The sequence below is a fragment of the Alosa sapidissima genome, chromosome 10 (genome assembly GCF_018492685.1).
Source record: "Alosa sapidissima isolate fAloSap1 chromosome 10, fAloSap1.pri, whole genome shotgun sequence".
NCBI lineage: Eukaryota > Metazoa > Chordata > Actinopteri > Clupeiformes > Clupeidae > Alosa > Alosa sapidissima.
In genome coordinates this window covers 34,493,592-34,515,830 of record NC_055966.1, presented here as the reverse complement: position 1 = coordinate 34,515,830, position 22,239 = coordinate 34,493,592, and the positions used below count along the sequence as shown (strand labels likewise).

The following is a 22,239-nucleotide window of genomic DNA, read 5'->3' as shown; positions in this document are numbered from 1 at the left end:
ATCGTTTGGGCCCAATTGTTCAAAAGAAACGCGATTGGATTTCGGTTATCGGATTTCAGTTACCGGATTTCGGCTATCGGATTGGATCAAATCTTGAAAATGGCTTGTTCAAAGGGAAACAAGGATCCTGAAATTGGATTAGATCACATAATCTATTCTTGATTTTGATCTGGATAAAACCTTCACTTTGTGTTGTTCAAAACGTTTGAGTTGGATTGGAATAAATTTGATGCATAAAATTAGGATTACCCTGTGCTGTAACGTTATAGTGTGCTAACCTCCACAACCTAATAGTATTCTAACAATACCCTATTCTAGTGTGCTAACCTCCACAACCCAACAGTATTCTAACAGTAGTATTCTAGTGCGCTAATCTCCACAACTCAATAGTATTCTAACAATACTCTATTCTACAGGACTATGCTATCTGTTAATGGAAGGCAGTGTTTCCCACAGAATGGAATTGTATTTGTGGTGGTAGGTGAAGGGGGGTGGGGGTGGGTTCTGTGTTGGAGTCAATAAGATGAACAGCCTATAATTATGCAGTTATACTTGCCTTGCACGACAAGTCCTGACAAGTAGCTGTAACGTTATAGTGTGCTAACCTCCACAACCCAACAGTATTCTAACAGTAGTATTCTAGTGCGCTAATCTCCACAACTCAATAGTATTCTAACAATACTCTATTCTACAGGACTATGCTATCTGTTAATGGAAGGCAGTGTTTCCCACAGAATGGAATTGTATTTGTGGTGGTAGGTGAAGGGGGGTGGGGGTGGGTTCTGTGTTGGAGTCAATAAGATGAACAGCCTATAATTATGCAGTTATACTTGCCTTGCACGACAAGTCCTGACAAGTAGCTGTAACGTTATAGTGTGCTAACCTCCACAACCCAACAGTATTCTTAACAGTATTCTATTCTAGTATGCTAACCTCCACAACCCAGCTGAAGGAACTGTAGGGGGCGATGTGGGTCGAGGTAGAGTGAGTGTGTGGCGAGTAGGCAGAGCCTCGGTCAGAAGGCTCAATGGTATGAAGTGATGACACGGAGATGGCAGGTTTCGGTGCAACACAAGTGAACTTTATTTGAGTTTCAATTCATCTGTTCTTTTGTTCTTTACTTGTATGTGTGCTGCATCAAAGAGGAAACAAACAGAAAATGGAGTAATCAGTGAAATGGGGTAAATCAGTACAGATTCCAACTCACAAACAAACCAATTGACATTTGAACAATAAACTGAAATCATATGGCTATATAAGGTACAACTAAACAATACTTGACATCCCAAGTCAACCAACATCACCTAATCATCTCTCACATGGGACTCCAACACACCAAACCAACAAACAAAGACCTTAACTATACACATGATGGCAGAGCTACTCTACAAACTGATAAACATCACAAAAGTCATAGTGAGGGTCATTAAAGTGATGACTTACGTTAACTCAAAGACGCACACAAAGCAGGACACACTGGAGTGCTGGGTTGAGATGAACAAAAGAGTGAACTGAGGGCGAGCAAACAATTTATCCTGGTCTGAGCCCCTGCTCCGGAGCTACAGGGTTTCCCAGCAGGTAAACTGGGTGTGGTTTGGTGACAGAGCCAAACAATCCAGCAATTTCTCCACAGCACCTCCTTACACTGACAGACTTTGGAAAGATTTGCAAAGATTTGGAAAAGATTTTTGAAAGACTACAGTCTCAGACCCTCTCACATCTAAAGACAAGTAGTAGAGTTTTAAGTCACAGACTATGATTTTGCAATGACTAGGGATCTTGCAGGGTCACTATTTACAAGACTGCAACACGATTCCTTTAAATTATTACCCATCGTGCAATAGATAAACAGGAACTGAAAAATTATAGCCTACTAAACTCAAAGTCGTATTTTCGTGTTTCTGCAGCATTGTTTCATGCGTGACATCCTTAACCGATACAGAGTTGTTCTGTCAAGTGGAAGAGCCGACTAAATATGTATAAGAAATGACAAATATTATAAGAATAACAAATAATTATAGGCTACAGCTGTGTCGGAGTCAATAAGAAAAACAGCCTATAATTATACAGTTACACTACAAGTCCATATTGACAAGTAGCTGTAATGTAATAATATTGTAGTATGCTAACATCCACAACCCAACAGTATTCTAACATTAATGCTTCAAGTGGGATTTGAACTCTCAACCTAAGGATCACCAGTACAAGGCATTATCTCACTGAGCCACTGTCAATCCTACATGTTGGCCAGTCACATTCACATGGTGAAAATGTGTATTGGTAAACACACAACAAGAAAAACTCTAAGCATACATTTGACAATAAAATGAAGGGCTTTCCTAAAAGAGTACACCTGAAAACTTTTTGAAATTCTGGGGCAATAAGACATTTGTAGAGAAGAATACTAATGGATGAAATATAAATATGATAGACTTTATGATGAAGGAAAAATAGTAAACAAAGAAGTTCCCCTGAATGTCATAGAGTGTCTCGGCATTGTGATTCTTGACAACTGATGAGTGTGAATGTTGATTGGCTGATGTCATTCAGGTGCTGTTCAATGGTGTGAATCTTCAATAACCAATAGCATGTGCAGCTTGATCCTGAAGTTCTAATGGGGATTCGAACACTCAACCTAAGAAACACCAGTACAAGGCATTATCCCACTGAGCCACTAACAATCATACACATTGGGTAGTCACATTCAAATGGTGAAAATGTGTGTTGGTAAACACACAAGAAAAACTCCAAGCATACATTTGACAATAAAATGAAGGGCTTTCCTAAAAGAGTACACCTGAAATCTTTTTGAAATTCTGGGGCAATTAGACATTTGTAGAGAAGAACACTAATGGATGAAATATAAATATGATAGACTTAATGATGAAGGAAAAATAATGAACAAAGAAGTTCCCCTAAATGTCAGAGTGTCTCGGCGTTCTGATTCTTGGCACCTAATGACTGTGTATGTTGATTGCCTGATGTCATTCAGGTGCTGTTCAATGGTGTGAATCTTCAATAACCAATAGTATTCGAGCTAGAGCCTAAAGCACTACCAGGGATTCGAACTCTCAACCTAACAAACATCAGCACTAGGCATTATCCCACTGAGCCACTGACAATCCTACATATTTGGCAGTCACATTCACATGGTGAAAAGGTGTGTTGGCAAACACACAACATCAAGAAAATTCCTAGCATACATTTGACAATAGAATTAAGGGCTTTATAAAAAAGAGTACAGATCTGAAAATGTGCACTGTTAATGGTATCCACATAATGATGGTTGTATGGTTGTTCACCAAGGAAAAAAAATTACTCATATAGGAATATAGGTGATATAGGAGAAATGGGCTGAGTGGTCGAACTTTATTGGTCTATATCTCTGAAATGGAAAAACATATCCAAATTCTTTTGATAACTTTTGTGAGGCTTTGTCTAAACATTGTCTGTGAGAATTTTGGTGAAGATTTGATAATTTTTGAAGTATGTGAAACTTTTTATGATGTTTGGATTTTCTCTGAAATTGTGGCAAAAGTAAAAATTTTTAGAGCATAAGACCAGGGTGAAAAAGATGCATCTGAATGTAGAGATTAATATCATGAAAGAATTTTGAGTCTAGGTCAATCTGGTAAGGAGAAATAAGCATTTTTGACAAGAGCGCCACCTTTGGGTGCAGTACCCCAAATTTTGGGTTATGGGTAGTGGGGGGTACTGGTAACAATACTTGAAAATGTTTAGTTTCTAGGACTTACGGTTTATAGGAATATAGGTGATCTAGGAAAAATGGCCTAAGTGGTCTAACTTTATTAGCCTATATCTCTGAAATGGAACAAAATCAGTCTAGGTCAATCTGGTAAGGAGAAATTAGCATAATTAACAGCGCCACCTTTGGGTGCAGTACCCCACATTTTGGGTTATGGGCAGAGGGGGGTACTGGTAACCATACCTGAAAATTTGAAGAGTTTTGGAGTTACGGTTTAGGCAGCAGTATGACTTTTACAGAATTTTGGCCAAAAATGAACGGTACAGAAACAATAGGGGTCCTGCAGCTACGCTGCTCGGACCCCTAATAATACTAATAATAATAATAATCTTTCCAAAAACAATAGGGCTTGGCCCTAATAATTTCTTACAAAAACAATAGGGCCTTGCGCCCTTCGGTGCTCGAGCCCTAAAAATCAAGGTGCAAAGTCATAAAATATGAAGAGATGTATACACACATGCATATGCATATAGAACAGACACATCAAGACCTAAAATTCCAGAACGGACAGGGATTTAAGAGAAAGCAAGGCTAAAAAGGTATGTCTTAAGATGTTTCTTAAAAAGTTCAACTGATTGGACCATCCTTAGCGCAATTGGCAGGCTGTTCCACAGGGCAGGACCATAGTGAGCGAAGGCTGCCTCCCCATGTGTATTGGTCCTCACCCTGGGAGTAACTAGGAGGCCGGAGTCTGAGGATCTGAGTGGCCGTGACGGAAGGTACGGTGAGAGCAAGTCAGATAGTTAGACAGGCGCAAGTCCATTTAGGGCTTTAAAAACCAAAAGTAAAACCTTAAAATCATTTCTAAAACTGACAGGGAGCCAGTGAAGGGATTTTAAAATAGGGGTAATGTGAGCTCTCATTTTGGTCTTGGTCAGCACACGTGCTACTGCATTCTGAATTAACTGCAGCTTGTTAATATTCTTTTTTGATAGGCCAGTGAAGAGGGCGTTACAATAATCAAGCTTGCTAGTAATAAAAGCATGTACCAGCTTTTCTGTGTCAGCCTGGGTGAGCAGAGGCCGCACTTTGGAAATATTTCTGACAGCACAACTGGTGACATGATTTACATGTGACTCAAAGTTCAGATCTGGGTCAAGGAGCACACCAAGATTTTTGGCAAGGGGTTTGATGTTCTGTGCCAGGGTGTTTAAATTGTTACTGATAAGTTCCCTCTGAGGCTTAGGGCCAATGACTAAAACGTATGTCTTGTCTTGTTCAGTTGTAGAAAGTTATTAGACATCCAAGTATTCATTCGTTTAATACACTGAATGAGATTGGCAATAGGGCTGGTGTCGTTGGGGGAGACAGAGAGGTAAAGCTGGGTGTCGTCAGCATAGCTATGGAAGTCAATCCCATGTCTCCTGATAATGTTTCCCAGTGGGAGCATGTATAGACTAAATAGAACTGGCCCGAGAATGGACCCTAGAGGGACTCCGCATGTGATGGTAGTGGTGGCAGAGGAGTGGTCACTAAGGGAAACCTCTGAAATCTCTGCCAGAAAGATATGTCCTGAACCAATTAAGGACAGGCCCGGATAGGCCAACATGATGCTGTAGCCTGCTGAGAAGCAAGGCATGGTCTACCGTATCAAAGGCAGCGCTCAGATCAAGTAGTACAAGAATGGAGGGAAGGTTGTTGTCCATGTTCAATCTAATATCATTGACTACCTTAAGTAGGGCTGTCTCTGTGCTATAGTGGGGGCGGAAACCAGACTGTAGCTTCTCAAAAATGCTGTTCAAGTTTAAGTGGTCATATAGCTGTTTATAGACAACTTTCTCAAGGATTTTACCAAGAAAAGGGAGGTTTGAGATGGGACAGTAGTTATTTAGAATTTGTGGATCCAGGGTGCTTTTTTTTAGGAGAGGTTTTACAATTGCGGTTTTCAGCGACTGAGGGAACTCGCCAGTGCTGAGAGAGCAGTTCACTACCCAGAGCACATCATCTTCAAGACAGCTGAAAACTGTCTTCAAAAATGTGTTGTGCATGTGTGTACTTAATCTTCTTATGTCAGACAGACATTAAGATTCTCTATTCTCTATTACAGTTTTTTCCAACTGCTAAAACACAATTTTGCAAACTAGACTGGTTTTATCAAAATTCACACACAATTCACAAAACCACACACCCAAACTGCAAAATACCTCATATATCCTGCAAAATGAAGCACTGCAACCAAAACCATGATCCATGATCAAAATCAATCTTTTGCACCAAATGGCACAGGCACACACTTAATTCATATTACCAGATTTTTGTCTGACTTTTCTGATTTTTGTCTAACCAACTACACACTGTTGGGCATAATGGAAAGCACTCTCATCTTTAATATGCTTTGCCATAATACTAAAATAGTTCAAATTGTAGAAAGTTCTTCACATGCACAGAAATATTTGCAGATACACACGCATGCTGTTGAAACATTTTTTTTTCCACCAAACAAGTCAGTGCAACATATGCACATATATTGGCCAATTAGCTCATGTAGTGTCATTTTGAATGGCAGTATTTTGAAATGGCATTGTTGTGTCTTGTGCAGAGAACCCTGTTCAGTGCATTTAAAAAGTGGCATTTTCAATCGCAAAATGTGTGTAAAGCAGAACATGTGTTTAGAGGTTTTTCTCTCTGTGTGTCAGTTTAAATAATTGTGCTCTGTGTGTCACTTTAGTCTGTTAGCAATTGGAGAAAAACTGTAAGAAAGACATTCTCTAGACCCCAGAAAATGTCTCAGTCAAAATCCCAAAAATTCAACATCATCATTACTGTTCTGGAAGGTGACATTTGATCTTAATCTGAATCTTTCATCTCAAAGATGCAGTATGTGGTTCTAATCGGACACATTGTCAAATTCACCACTCTAGCTGTCTTTCTGTGTTCGTACACAGTTCTGGCTCTGTAGTGGCTGGGACCATAGATATTAGAAAGCTAGATACCGCATTGGGCTCCAGATCGTACGTAAATAGCGACGCCATCATGGTGGGGGCAGCAATCACTGGAGGCCAATGGAGGAGCATGTGACTCTGACTGGAAATCAGGCAGGTGTCTGTGATTGGCTGCAAGTGTTGCCCATAGACAGTAAAGGTGTTGCCCCCACCAATATGGCGTCCGTGTTTACCTATGCCACCTAATAGAACTCGACAGTCAATGCGCTATCTAGCTTTCTAATATCTATGGGTTGGACTACCAGACACTGAGCCAGTCAACATTATTGCTTTAGGGCCAAGTGCACGGAACAGAGGGGCGTAATCTGGGGGGCAGCCGTGGTCTACTGGTTAGCGCTTTGGATTTGTGATCGGAGGGTTGCCGGTTTGAACCCCGACCAGTAGGCACGGCTGAATGCCCTTAGGCAAGGCACCTAACCCCTCACTGCTCCCCGATCGCCGCTGTTGTAGCAGGCAGCTCACTGCACCGGGTTTAGTGTGTGCTTCACCTCACTGTGTGTTCACGGATTGGGATGAATGCAGAGACCAAATTTCCCTCACTTACCTACATACTTATACTATACTTAATCTGGTAGGCTGTCCATCCAATAATTTTGAATGTCCATCCAATATTTTTATATGTACATTTTTCAGAATTTCGGTAGCGTTGACTGGCTATCCCTGCAGCTGGATAGAATCCTGCGAGAAGTGTTCCGTGACGTGGGGGTTTACATCCTGGACGTGTGGCAGATGAACGCCTGTCACTATAACAAAGAGGAAGTCCATCCTGGCCCAGTGATCATCAAAAACGAAGTGGACATTCTTCTTTCTTTTATCTGCCCTGGGTAAGGAGCCCGATATCAGGGGTGAATAACATACCCCGTGATATGGGGCCTTGGGCCCAGTAGGGGAGAACGGGATAAGTTGAGCATAGGGGTAAGCCCGATATCAGGGGTGAATGACATACCCTCTGGTATATAATTGAGGCGCCCTATTAAGACATATCACATAATATAACCCAAGTTATTTGACTGAGGGGCCCCATATTCAGATGTCACGGGTGGAGAACCGAGTAGTGACTTCACAAAGAGATCTAAATGTGCCCCTTGGGCCCAGTAGGCCTGTTCAGTAATCCATTCCTGATCACACACAGTTGGATATATCATTTTGTGTATATCATTTTGTTTTACTTGTATTTTTGTTCTAGTTGTGGTTCAGGTTAATCATCTACAGTACATGCTGCAGTACAGAATGTTCCTTCTCACTTGGGGAATTTGTAAATTTGTTAAAAGCTTTACAAGTTTTTATCAACATAAACATGTCATAAACAAGTCCTAAACGTTTATGACATTTATGACAACGCTTCTGTCATAGTGTTGGTTTTTGTCACAATTCGGTTTTTGTCATAACAAGTTAGAGTTAGGTTTAGGGGTTAGGAAATTAGAATTAAAATTTGCTTTGGTGAGTGGTTGTTTGGACCATTATGCACTGGCCAGTTGTCCCCGCCCCACTAATCCCATCTAAAAGTAAAAATAAATAAATAAATAAAACAGAATAAAATAAAAGTTAAAAGGAAATAAAATAAAATAAAAGAGAGAGGACACAGAGTGGTATAAAACTTTAATTCAATTTTTCATTAAGACCATGTGGGTGTAGTGTTTGAAGTTTTAAAATCCACAATCTCTCTGCTCTTTTCCTCTGTAAAATTGTCCAGCCTGGGTTCCCTTCAAGGCCACAGACCCTCAAATGTGTGATGTTGTGCGTCTGGAAATGTGTGACGAGATAAGTGTTGAGTGTATTTTTATGTATGTTGTGCAGATGTTGTTTGAGGCGTATGCGAAGTGTATGTCCAGTTTCCCCGATGTACAACATGTGACAGTGGGTGCAGGTGATAACATATACTAAATTGGGAGTGTCTAAGTTGAGTGGATTGGTGGGTGCAGAACAGTGACTATGAATATTGGTGATGAATAGGTGAGGGGTGAAGTGTAAGTTTTCTTTAGGGGGTGGTGGTTGTAAGTGACGGGTGAAGGTGGTGCGTATGAGGAGGTCTTTGAGATTTTTATTGCGTCTATATGCGGAGATGAGTGTGTGGTGTTGGAAGGTGGGGTGTGTTGTTTGGAAATCAGTATAGTGTTGTTTCAGTGTGTGGTGAAGGTGTTGTATGCCGTGTGAGTAGGTGCCAATAAGGGGCAGGAGATGGGGTGGGTCAGGGTTGGGGTTAGGAAGAGGGTTGGGGTTAGGGTTAGGAAAAGGGTTGGGGTTAGGGTTAGGCAAAGGGTTGGAGGTTAGAGTTCATGTGTCAACAGTGTCATGTCACTCTTATGTTGATACTGTCAAGTAAAGTGTTACCATATATATATGTGAAGAGTTCAGATGCAAAACCCTCTAAATCCATCTGACCACTTTTCTTTTAAAGAGCATTTTTTATCAGGCTCCTGTGTTCAATGATAAGCTTAGGAGTTAGTGAATAAAATGTCTTTTTTTCATAAATGTCACTTTAGTCTTGGGTTGGGCGAATGAAGCCCCCTGAGGCTTTGGAAGGTTCTTCCTGATTGTATCGTAAGTGTTTCGAAGTGTCAAAGCATCAAATACAAAACAGTGACATGTGGTGGTTAGCAGACATAACGGCGGCTCTCATTAGCGATTAAATAATCACAGACAAAGCCGCATGCCGACCAAATGGCCCTTCTCTGACACTGGTAAAACAGAGCGGAGAGACAACGTGTTCTGTTCCCTTGTGAGTAAAAACTATTAGGCCTACAGTCATTGGAATAAACATTATAGTTTTGATATGCTTCTAATGATTCGAATTGAAAATGTAATGTGCTTGGTTTTAAATAATGCTATGTTTCCACGAAAATCTCAAAATGACCTTGGGAGGGTGGTAGCGTGTTCGTATACCGCACGCGAGACCGGGGTTCAAATCTCGCCATGTTCATAATTGCCATGCATTAGCATTATTTGATATTGCATGCTTCTCTATAGTTGTGTTTAAGACTTCATTTGATGTTTTGCAAAAACTAATGGCAAAATAACGTAGGCTAATTGCTGCAGATGACCACAGCAGTGTCAGATAACAGAAAACATATAAAGGGCATTGTGAACAGTGGGGGTTGTGAAAACATGGGGCATCCATTGAGACGTGTTAAATCAATGAGACAATTTGACTCCGCAATTGCTCAAAGTGTCGACACTTTAAAGGTTTAGCGAACCTGTAACGCTTTAGGAGTTTGATACAAGCACCGGTGCCCCTGTGTCAAATGTCCCATTTAAACTTTTCAGTGACGTCAGAAGCTTCGTACATCATCAGTCACGTGACCTTACAACTTTGATACGCGCCCCGATACATTGTGCCGAAGCAGATTGCTTCGCGGAAGTGATACGAGCCTTGGTGCCTCGGTGTCAGACTTCCCATCCCAACTTTAGTCAATTCATTGTTTTTGTAACAAATAAGATTTTCTTTTGCTTCATAAGCAGCTAAATCCATGATGCCATCACAGCTACTCTGTCATGTTTGCCCAACGAGTTTGCTCTTGTCACTGCCATTTCCCTCTCTACAAGACTAAAGGTGCATCCCATCCCTCATTTCCCTCTCTACAAGACTAAAGGTGCATCCCATCCCTCTATTTGCATGCGGCCTCTCTCCTCACTCCTTCAGCTCGTGCACCAGATATCATTCAAAGCTTGACGTCGTCGAAGATGCCTCATTTCAAGAGGGAGTTAAAGGAGGAATCCGGACGATTTTTACATGGATCTTGATCGCTAGACGTCGCCAAGTACTGTCGATAGGAAAAAAGAAACAACCAAAATCGGCGCTACCAAACTGGAGTAGCTGCAGTTAATGGCCAGTACTCCCAGTCAGCTACAATGCTAGGTCTGGGGGCATCATCTAAACATGCCTTTTTTGCTTCTAATAGACTTAGAAATGACAAATCAACATAGCTTCAACGTCGATGCTCTATCGTCTTCGTGTAAAGCCCTCCTTAACGGTTGTGATTGGTGCCTGGATTTAGGAAAATTGAAAATGGGTTTGAATGACCTGAATGAATGTAATGTATGGACTATGGATGTTCTGTAATGTATGTGAATTTTGATGTGAGGACTTTAGACTGGATTATATGGGAGCCCAGATTGTTAATTGGGTGGTATCTTGCACTAATTGGTGTGGTCATCCTGTAAATCACCTATATCACCTGTCGGTGGCATGTGGAGATTAAGAGTGAACCTGATGAAGCATTGGCGAAACGCGTCGTTCACTAAAAAATAAACCAGCAAAGAAAATCCACCAGTGTGCGGTGATCCTTTACTTTCCCTTTAATTTATTGACGACTGCACCTCACCAGCACCTGGAAGGCTGTGCATAGGAACTTTATCCTTTTTTGGGTTTGAATGACGTCTTCGCCAGATGGACCTCTTCGCCAGACGGACTTGCAGAGCAAGGGAAGCTGTGTGCACACAGGAATATGTCTTGTAAAGTCACATTTTTTAAAGCACTCCAGAAAAGCTTACTAGCTTAATTAGGCTATAGCTTAGGCCTATGCATTAATACCCAGTGATACCTTGAAACACCTCAAAATTAGGCTGTTGTCTGTTAGGCTAAAGTCGTGACTTATTGTAACAGAGGTAGCTTATATCGTAGCAAATAGCCTATTGCTATGACAGCTTTAAAAACATTTATTTCACTTATCTCGCTGGAGTGAATGCAGACCATGGGCTTGCACAAATAAATGAATTAGTGAGATGATCTGCATCTCCGTTAACCTGCTAACCCATTTGCACAGAAAACGATTTCTAAAATGTTGTACTCATTGATAACGTGAGATATGTCTTCATGTCTTCATATTTGGTAAAAAGGAAAAAAAGGCTTAGGATTGCCACTCTCCTTGACACAAAAGGGTTGAAGGCAAAGGATACAGTTAAAAATCTTGGTGTATTGACAGTGATCTAAATTTCAACAGCCACATGAAAGCGATAACTAAATCAGCCTTTTACCACCTCAAAAATATTGCCAAACTCAGAGGGCTGATGTCAAAATATGACTTATTCATGCATTTATCTCCAGCAGGGTTGATTACTGCAATGGACTGTTCACAGGCCTTCCTAAAAAGACTATTAAACAGCTTCAGGTGATACAAAATGCAGCAGCTAGGATTCTAACAAAAACTAAAAGAACTGACCACATTACTCCAATTCTTAAGTCCTTGCACTGGCTTCCAGTAAGTCACAGAATTGACTTTAAAGCACTATTGCTTGTTTATAAATCAGTAAATGGGGCAGGACCTAAATACTTGTCAGACATGCTTCAGCAGTACACACCTTCTCGTCCTCTCAGGTCCCAGGTGAAAAACCTGCTAGTAAAACCTACTGTTAGAACTAAACATGGTGAAGCAGCTTTTAGCTGCTATGCGGCTCAGCTGTGGAACCAACTTTCGGATGACATCAAAAAGGCCCCAACTGTAGCCAGTTTTAAATCTAGACTTAAGACCAAACTGTTCTCAGATGCTTTCTGCTAACTGTGCCTAGTTACAAATTCTGAATCTGCCTTGATAATTATACTACCTTGTCTTTTATTACTTTACTTTACTACTTTTGTCTTTGTTTTTGCTTACTAATTATTTTTTATTTTTAAATGATTTTACCTTGTGTTTTATGTTTTCTTTTTATTATGATCTTTACCTTTTAACTATTCTTTGACTATATTGCCTTTCTATGCTTTAATTTGTTATTATTGTTTAGTTTTGTTTATGTAAAGCACATTGAATGACCTCTGTGTATGAAATGCGCTATATAAATAAACCTGACTTGATTTGACTTGACTTGACTAGGGTAGTGTCAAGCAGTGATGGTGATAGCTACACACTATAAGGACCCAGACTGTCTGATATCCCCAAACAGCTCTGTACTCCCTCCTCACAATCAGATTCAGCCTAATGATAGGCTAATACACAGAGAGGACACAATACATAATGATGAAGGAGGAAGAAAAGAAAATAATGTCCATTGGACCAGGGCCCCTTCCCTCGGCGCAGGACACCAGACAGTGTCCCTGGGAGAGAAGAACTGTCAACAGCACATCACATTCCCAAAATACACAAATAAATACCATACATGCTCTGATAAGTCTGTAATGTCCATCATTTTGAGTACAGGGCAATTCCATGGAAAATTAAGTTTTTTGTAACATCCATAACGCCAATAAAATGTGATGGTGTAGTATGATGTGAATGATTACATGAAATTTGAGCCTTTGCTATTTTTGGCTGAAGAATGTACATGAGAAAAAATGCACAAAAAATGAATTATCATTCACATCATACAAATGGCAAGGCAATTCACTGGCGTTATGGATGTGACAAAAAGTCAATTTTCCGTGGAATTGCCCTACAGTCTATGCTAAAGAGTTGTAACCCAAATCCTATAATACAAATTCACACACAGATTATAACAAACATGCAGTAATATGCCTACAAGCCTACTCTTACAAAGAGCACAGCGTTTACAGCGCATAAACACTCAATCCAACAGGCTACAGATATGTATGGTTTGGTGTTATTTGTTTTCTTGTGGATTACTATTTTGAAAAAAAGTGTGAAAACTGTGACAATTAGGCTTAACGTTGATGAACTAGCCTACAAGCTGAAATTTGGTATGAAATAGTAGGCTCAGTTAGCCTGACGAGCCATACCCACATTAAGGTGCATCTAGATTTCAAGGCTAAGGCTCAGTAAGGGTAGGCTACACAAATTGGGGGGGGTTCATGGGTGTCTCCCCCGAGGAAATGTTTAGAATTCTGTGGCAGCTAATTGGACGATTTTCATACAATTTTGGGCAGAAACTTTAAGCTGAAGATAGGGAAGCTGGTCGTCATCTGTCTCATCCAAACCACACACTGCATGCATGAAACAAACACTGATTTGGACATCACAATAAATGAGGACACCCATAAATAAATCTGCACTGATAAGTGAGGTTTAGTTGACAGAATTTAATTTTGTGTGTAGGCTATCATCTATCATCTACAGTTTTTGACGTGATTTAACATAATACTTTGATCGAACGGGTTGCAAAAATCTGCATATGATTAGGGAAATGAGTAGGGTTGGGCACCGAAACACGGTTCTAATATGGCACCGGTGCCGACGCAAACGGTAGTAACTGCATCGAATAACAACGTGGATTTCGGTGCCTCATTTCGGTGCTTAAATAGCGTTTTTTTTATATATATATTTTTTATACGAGGCATCACTGCATGTCATGCGCCATCTCTAACGTCTTGCTCTGATAGCAACACATCGAGATACAGTTAGCTAACATAAACATTGGATGTATAAACCAGAGGGGTGCACCACATAGGCGAGTGGACAGTGTTTGACAGCTTGCGTGAGCCCAAGTAGCTTACTTTAAAGCGATATCACGAGCTCCTGTCAAAATCTAGCAGTGAGCCTAACTACACACAAGCAAAAGGCTATGAAACAACATCAACAGTAGCCTATATGTTACACAATATCCTTGCTAATGCGCTAACTGGCATTTATTTGAAATGTTATCAGCAAAGTTGTAAGGTGAAAACTTTATAATAGCCATTTCTTAATATTTTAAAAGCCATTTCTTAATATTTTTTTTCTGAAACCTTCTGCTGCTTTGTAAACAATGAACATCAAATAGGTTTTTGAAAAGAGAATTTATCAGCTGCTTGAATTGGTGTGAGCTGATTGGTGTGAGTGAGAGCTGCTGCCCAGTCCAGTCACTAGCGGAACAGTCAGGTGCTGGACTTCCGTCCCCTCAGCTGCACAGCATCCCTCAGCTGCACAGCGCCCCCAGGCCATGCTCAACAAATTACAGGCTGCCTTTACAACTCTCACTTCATCCAGTGCCACCAATGAATCAGGTCTTCACTGTTCTCAGGTGTCCTTTCGGTTCATCAGTGTAAAGTTAATAATCAACACTGTATGATCCATATCAGGCCATATCATGAACTTTGCTCTGGAATTGTTCTTTTGTGTTCGTCTCTGATCGGCTGCAACAGAGCTAAAGGTAAAGAGAATTATATTTGTATTTTAAGTTTTACATATTAAAATACATGTATCTTGTAGCATGACTGTGGTGCACATCATGTATGTAAACATGTTTTGTATAACTTCAAACTATAGTGCTGAAACCCGCTTCAAAATATATGCGTCATATTACCAAAGGTCCAATACTGTTAACAATTTTAATAAAAAGTTTAATGAAATCAAAGCCAAATTAAAAAACCAGGAGGAAGCAAGGAAATCAAGTTATGTAACATCTCACAAATATAGAATCAGATACATTCTGGAAAGTTAATGTAGAAAAATTCCATTATTTGAATTGGATACCTATAACTAATTACTGCAAAGGCTTTTTGCTAAATAAACATAGTATGTTATCTCTCCAATCTGTCCATGGTTAAAGCACAGTCTTGACAAGTCAGGACAAATCAGTGTTTTCACCAGCGACACTTACCATGTTATTCTCACATGATTACAGCCAGAGGTGAGACTGTAGAGATGAGTGTGTGGTGTTGGAAGGTGGGGTGTGTTGTTTGGAAATCAGTATAGTGTTGTTTGTCACAAATGATAAATTCAGCCATTCTCTTCACCTGCTGGCAAAACATACATTTCAAATTTCTTTTGACTCTGAGGAGGACGCAGTGCATTGAAACGTCAGTCGATTGTGCACCATAATAAAACAAGTTTAAAAGTTCTCTGAGTGCTCCGGTCATCCCTGGGTTTAGTCAGCCAGTTTCTCATACATTTCAAGTGTATATACAGTATGAAACACATATTAGACAGTTATTTTCGAATTTTAGAGCAACGTCTTAATGCAGACCAATGTTATGCTACATTGATTTAATGTTTAATTCATTCCTGCATAGGTCGGCATAGTTTTTCACAGCACTATTACAACTTCATTCAAATCCTTTTTTTCTTTATAATTCTTTTTCAAGGCACCTTTGTAAAATGTTTTGATGTCCAGCTGAGATTAGTGATGGCGGCCAGTGCATCAATCCCTCGTAAGTCTCTCCTCCTCTCTCTGCTTTTGTATTTTTAACCTGCTTTCCATTATCATATGCGTGTTCAAACATTAAACGATAAGCTTCTGTATACAGTACAGTACTGTACATGGGCAAAAGCACACATGAAAGTACATCAGTTCCTTCTGAATAATTATCATTAATCTGAACAACTGACCATTGGTTTGCCATGATATTCGTATACAAGTCACAGGACAACGAAGATAAAGAAACAAACTGAAATAGATAAAGGCACAATATGCACAGACACGCAGGAGATTTCATTTCATTGCATTTTCATTCATTCGAGTCCGTAATCACTTTTTTGTGTAACACTAATTACATCTATCTCTCTTTCTCTCTCTCTCTCTCTTTATCTCCCCCTCTCAGCATATCCCCCTGAGATCAGACTTGTCCTGCTGGGGTCTGTAGATGAAGGGAAGAGATCCGCTGGAAACACCATCCTGGGAAGAGAGGAGTTTAGCTCTCAGAAAACTGCTGAATGTGTGACAAAACATGGATGGGTGGCAGGGAGGGGGGTTACTGTTATTAACACACCAGGCTGGGGCAGAGAGCAGCGTCTTTCTCAAACCCCTGAGAATGTTAGACAGCAGCTTTTGCAGAGTGTGTTTCCTCCAGGAGCCCATGCTCTCATCTTGGTCATACGGGCAGACAGGAATTTCACAGAGTCCAACAGGGTTGCACTGCAAGATCATATGGAGCTTCTTGGGGAGAGGGTGTGGGATCACACCATTGTGCTGTTTACATGTGTAGACTGGCTGGGTGATGCCCCCATTGAGAAGTTCATTACTAGTGAGGGCATGCCCCTCCAGTGGGTTGTAGAGAAAAGTAGCTATAAGTATTATTGCATCAATAATACTTACAAGGCAGATGTCACCCAGGTCTCAAGGCTGCTTGAGATGATAGAGATGGTGGTGGCAGGAAACCATGGCCATTTTGAACTTGACAGAGAGACATATGAGAGAGAGAAAGAACGTGCAGAAGATCAGAAGAAGGCAATACAAGTGATGCAACAGAGGGCCCTGGAAATGAGGAAGAGTTGGCACGCTCAACCGTCAATCATGAGACGTCAGAGTTATCTTCTGAACCCTCCTAAAAGTGAGTTTGCACTCAATATCTCAATTAGTTTTCCTGTAGCATTACACATATACTGTAAAATATACAATAATACACACACATACACTATTATTATATTATTTGGTTTATTTGGTTACACTTTACTTGAAGGTATACATAAGAGTGACATGACACTGTCATGAATGTATCATAAACATTCATGTCACTATGTAGATACCTTCAAGTAAAGTGTTACCTATTATGTGTATATATATATATATATAGATAGATAGATAGATAGATACTTTATTGATCACCAAGGGGAAATTCAAATATATATATATAAATTCCACTTAAACTACCTTGGCTACTGTTTTCAAAATATCTGTATACTGTTATCAATGTATAATTCATCATACTTTAAGTGTCATTTTGAATTTTGAATTTGATTTCCTAAATTTAATTTGAGTCATATTATTCCTCATCTCTTGTGTTCAATTAGTGTCAGGAGGAACATATGCTGATATCAAGGACATGAAAATTGAGGTATCTGCAGAGGAACCTGGACCTTATTTAACGCCACCCCTTACACCCTTTACCGACAGATGTGATAGTATGTCCCCACCACCTTCAAGTGAGTTTGCATTTATGCTTCTTTTCTCTAAAAAAAACTATTTTCTCACGATTGGCATATTTGAAAGCTATTTTCAGATGTTTTTAGTTCCAATTGTTTAGTAGGGACAAAAGAATGTGGATAAATGTAGTATTGACCTAGCAAGCCAACCAACCAACCAAGCCAAGGTGTGAACCCTCCTGGAAATGAGTTTACAATCACTATCTTAACTACTTAAGTTAATTTTCATGTACACTGCCGTTCAAAAGTTTGGGGTCACTTAGAAATTTCCATTCCACTCCATTATAGACGGAATACCAGATCAGTTGCATTGTTTTTTTGTTTTTTGTTTTTTTTAATCAGGGCAGCAGTTTTCAGATTACATACACAATAGGGTTCTCCAATGTTTTCTCAGTTAGTCCTTTAAAATGATATCAGATTAGTAAACAGAATGTGCCTTTGGAATATTGGATGAATGGTTGCTGATAATGGTCAATATAGACATTGCATTAAAGCCATTTTTTTCTACAACATTTACATTTACAACATGAATGATGAAAACAAGGACATTTAAGTGACTCCAAACTTTTGAACGGTAGTGTATGTTTCTACAAAATAAGTATAAGTATATATACTCTTTTGATCCTGTGAGGGAAATTTGGTCTCTGCATTTATCCCAATCCGTAAATTAGTGAAACACACTCAGCACACAGTGAACACACAGTGAGGTGAAGCACACACTAATCCCGGCGTAGTGAGCTGCCTGCATCAACAGCGGTGCTCGGGAGCAGTGAGGGGTTAGATGCCTTGCTCAACGGCACTTCAGCCGTGCCTACTGGTCAGGGTGCGAACCGGCAACCCTCCGGTTACAAGTCCGAAGTGCTAACCAGTAGGCCACGGCTGCCCCAATACTGATTGCGCACACATACATATACAATACAGTATATATTTTTCTATATATTAGAGATTAATAATCTAGGTTAAAACTTTGTTATGACATCCCTGCTCCTAAAAGATATAAAAAAGAAAGAAAATCTTTACTTTAAGTACTTTAACACACACACACACACACACACACACACATATGCCAAACTGGCTACTGTACTTTATTCAAGGTCTATCAATGTATATATAAATCATCATACTGTATATGGCATCATAAACCTTTACTATTTTGAACTTGATTTTTTAAAATTTAATTCAAGCCATATTATTCCTAATCTCTAATTAGTGTCAGGAGGAACCCATTCTTTGCTGTCTACTGGAGAACATGGGGATTTAACACAACACCCTACACCCTCTTCTTACCACAACCAGAGTAAGCATAGAATAGGTACAGTATGTATGTATGTTATTTACTTATTGGGTGCGGTATGTTTTTTTGTCATCATTTTCATAATTCACATTACTGCTTTATTATTTCACAAAATCTGGTATAGTGGGTCAAATTTGACAGAATCAGTGGCATAGCTTATGTATTACAGGCCTGTTTATGGAGCAACCTGCATGTTAATAGAGAAAACCAAATCTCCTGTCTCTTCAATGCAAAAATGAAAGTATTTGATATGTGTATTTTCAAAAATACCTGAAGTGGATAAGTGCATTGCTATGAGTTCATTTGTAAATTATAGTGGGTATTATAGTAGGTAACCCTTAAATATCAATGATAATCAGTAGTATGTGCTCGCTAGACAGTGTGCCAATATCTCATGAAAAGCAAAAATAATAAAATAAGCAAGCAAATAAAATAAATTAAAATAGGCAAGCAAGACATATATTAGGACTATTAGGTTAGAACTGTGTTATACCACTGCTTTTTCTTTTTTATTAACAAAACGAGACTTCACAATTCCATTGAGTACAAACAATGAAAACAGGGCACAAGCATTGCCAATTGCTGTTTTTAAATATGTTTTATGTTAAATCACATAAGTGACTCGTTGATTATTAAAGTATATTGTTGTATATACAGTTTAATAATTCATGTAAATTATGAATATCCAGACTTGGCAGTGCAAAGGAGAGTTTGATTATCTGAGAATGTTGATCCCTGGTCCCTGGTTGGAGCGTGCACTTCTGTCTCTGTCTACACATGTGGTGTAAAAGTATGCTTAAGAAAATGTCAATCAGAAATGCTCCTTTCTCTATTCACAGGTCCAAAACTTGTCCCTTCATATGACCAACACAGTTGCTCACCTGGGGATGATCCCATATTATCTTGTCACTTTCCCTCTAAAACCAATGCTGTTGTCATGGAGGAGATCAGGTGGTTTAAAGGCACAGACTGTATCTACCTGTATAAAGATGGCCAGGAGAGAGAGGGGAGGGGCTATGAGGGCAGAGTAAGTCTCAGCAAGGGAAAGCTGAAGAAGGGGAGCATAAATCTGACACTGAGAAAAATCCAGCAAAACGACATTGGAAACTATTTCTGCCAAATCCTCCATGAGCACGGCTATGAGTGTGCCTTTCGGATAAACTACAGTCCCTACAGTAAGTGTATAATAATTGCCATGTTATATTGTTGTAACTCTTAAAAATAAGGACACTTAAAGTGATGATACTAATTTGAGTTTTGGTTTAACTTTTGTCCAGACAACAAATTTGTCATCTATCCAGGTAAGTACACAATGTTTATAAGTAAAAAGAAATATCTCACTATTTTATTACCAAATATAGAGACAATCAGGCCTTCTTGAAATCATTTTCTTGTCAATTATAACAAACCTGCATAGACTATGGTACTATGAAGTTCATACATTTGTTTTAGAACCATTTAATGCAGTCATGAGTTTTATCCACAACACATTGGCACGTCCAAGACATATGGAAGAGAGCACATACTGTTATGCACAGAAAACAAAACAAAATGCACTGAATTTACTGTTTTGCTTTTATATATTTATATTTTGGGGACAAAAAGATGAATGCACTTCTCACTTAGTGGACAAAATGTGTTAGGGCGTTACATTGTTTAGTAACATAGAATGCGAGAAAATAAATTATTAAGCGATTGTTTAAAGATGTTTTTTTTTTTCACGATGGAGGACCACACATTGCTGATGAAGACAGGGTGAAAATGGAGGCATCTACCCAGGACCTTGGTAAGAAATAGCAGTAGTAATTTATCTTCAAGTTTTCAGTCATAGAGTCTATGACTGTTCTGTTTCTTATTGAGTGCTCTGTCTACTAACCTGTACGCTCTGTGCAAGTAGCAACACTGTTTGCACACTTTTGCATTGATGACATTTTTCTCTCTACCATCAGAAATTAGACTTAAATAAATTATTGAATAAGTTGCTTCCTTGCTAAATCTACTAGGCTAGGTCTGTCTACTGACTTTGTCACTTTTCTTTTGTTTTTCAATAGTCTCAGGAGGACCGCAGATTGTTGATCAGGAAAGGATGCAATTGGAAGCATCTACCCAAGATTCTGGTTCGTAATAATACGAGTGAACATTGCCTGCAAAATATAATTACTCTTCCTCTCTATCAGAAATTATAATTACATGCATGAAAGGCAACTTACGGTCAAAACTTACTAACATAGGCCTGTCTCCTGACTTTTGTCTCTTTTTGTCCATCCTTGACCCCCCTCTCCCCATACTGTAGGATCCAGCGCATATTTGTCCACCTTATGATCAGTCATGCAGAAGACCCAGATGGTCGCCCCTTTTGTAGTTGGATTTTCTTCAGTGCATGTGCTTTTACAAAGAGGAATTTTGTATGCGGTCTGAAAATGTGTTTGACTATGTCAGTTATTATATATAGCTATACAATAAAAAAGATTCTGTGTACATTTCCTAATTTATCTCTTGATGTACACTACCAGACAAAAGTGTGGGGTCACTTAGAAATTTACATTCCACTCCATTATGTAAGGGATAATGGGCGTTCGTTCGACAGAAATAAATGTACGGTTGAAGTGGTAAAAGCATTGTTTTTTTAATCAGGGCAGCAGTTTTCAGATTACATTATGTGCTTGCATAATTTCAAAAGGGTTCTCCAATGTTTTCTCAGTTAACCTTTTAAAATAATATCAGATTAGTAAACAGAATGTGCTTTTGGAACATTGGAAGAATGGTTGCTGATAATGGCCAATGTAGATATTGCATTAAAGATCAGCCATTTCTTTCTACAACAGTCGAGAACCCTTTTGCAATGTAAGCATATAATGTAATCTAAAAACTGCTGCCCTGATTAAAAAAACAATGGAACTGATCTCAGCTGTTCTGTCTATAATGGAGTGGAATGGAAACCTTTAAGTGACCCCAAACTTTTGACCGGTAGTGTATATGAATATTGCTTTGGCTAGACAAATGCAAATTTGTCTTGTTTGTTTGATTACTTTTGAATTCGAATTCAAATAAAAAAAATATTTAAAACTGAAGCTTGCCTTTGACTGTTTTACTGAAGTTCATCATCCAGAGATTGGTGTTCTATGAATTACTTTAGTGCAATGAAGACTACAGTGCACCAAACAGACATCAAACTTGTCATTTGAGGGATAAAAATTTATATTATAAATGCCTTGGCACATTTATTGACAATGCATCTCTAATCAGTTTGAATGGATTGATTTAACTAGGAAGGTCTCTGGAAATGAATTTCTCAAAATGTAAATGTATGCTTGATTGCCCCATCAATAAACTAGCAAATAATGATATCCCAGCTTGTTCTCACTATGCCAGAGACAGTTTCTTTCATTAGGCAAGTTTACATGGACATTTTTTCAATCAGATTCAAATTAATCTGATTAAAAGGTTATTCCACCATTTGGGGAATTATACTGATTTCCCACCTCCTTAAACAATTGATTTTTACCTTTC

At 39.2% G+C, this 22,239-nt stretch overlaps 2 protein-coding genes across 3 annotated transcripts in view; both read left to right on the top strand.

Moving 5' to 3' along the window:
- Nucleotides 1–12,671, top strand: part of LOC121720052 (NXPE family member 3-like) — a 41,385-nt gene extending 28,714 nt beyond the window's left edge. Inside the window, exons 8-9 of the mRNA XM_042105885.1 lie at nt 7,342–7,532; nt 12,611–12,671. Coding sequence (XP_041961819.1) covers nt 7,342–7,532; nt 12,611–12,632 — 213 coding nt within the window. The 3' untranslated portion in view covers nt 12,633–12,671. The remainder of the gene's footprint in view (nt 1–7,341; nt 7,533–12,610) is intronic.
- A 1,652-nt stretch (nt 12,672–14,323) lies between these two features.
- On the top strand, nt 14,324–21,419 carry LOC121719921. Of its 2 annotated transcripts, none has more exons than XM_042105684.1 (10): nt 14,324–14,724; nt 15,659–15,724; nt 16,115–16,843; nt 17,304–17,435; nt 18,646–18,732; nt 19,569–19,904; nt 20,007–20,030; nt 20,459–20,515; nt 20,781–20,846; nt 21,023–21,419. In XM_042105684.1, exons 1-10 carry the CDS (start codon nt 14,640–14,642, stop codon nt 21,049–21,051), a joined length of 1,611 nt encoding a protein of 536 aa, XP_041961618.1. In that variant the 5' UTR covers nt 14,324–14,639; the 3' UTR covers nt 21,052–21,419. The 2 variants fall into 2 exon arrangements, with proteins under 2 accessions (XP_041961618.1, XP_041961617.1); XM_042105683.1 differs by having other exon boundaries at nt 18,646–18,747.
- The last annotated feature ends 820 nt before the right edge of the window (nt 21,420–22,239 follow it).

Bases quoted from the DNA above. Each gene is read 5' to 3' on its own strand.
- LOC121719921 (XM_042105683.1), top strand. From the start codon at position 14,640: ATGATCCATATCAGGCCATATCATGAACTTTGCTCTGGAATTGTTCTT. The intron at 18,748-19,568 runs GTACAGTATGTA...CTCTATTCACAG, and splicing joins CCAGAGTAAGCATAGAATAG to GTCCAAAACTTGTCCCTTCA. The intron at 19,905-20,006 runs GTAAGTGTATAA...ACTTTTGTCCAG, and splicing joins GATAAACTACAGTCCCTACA to ACAACAAATTTGTCATCTAT.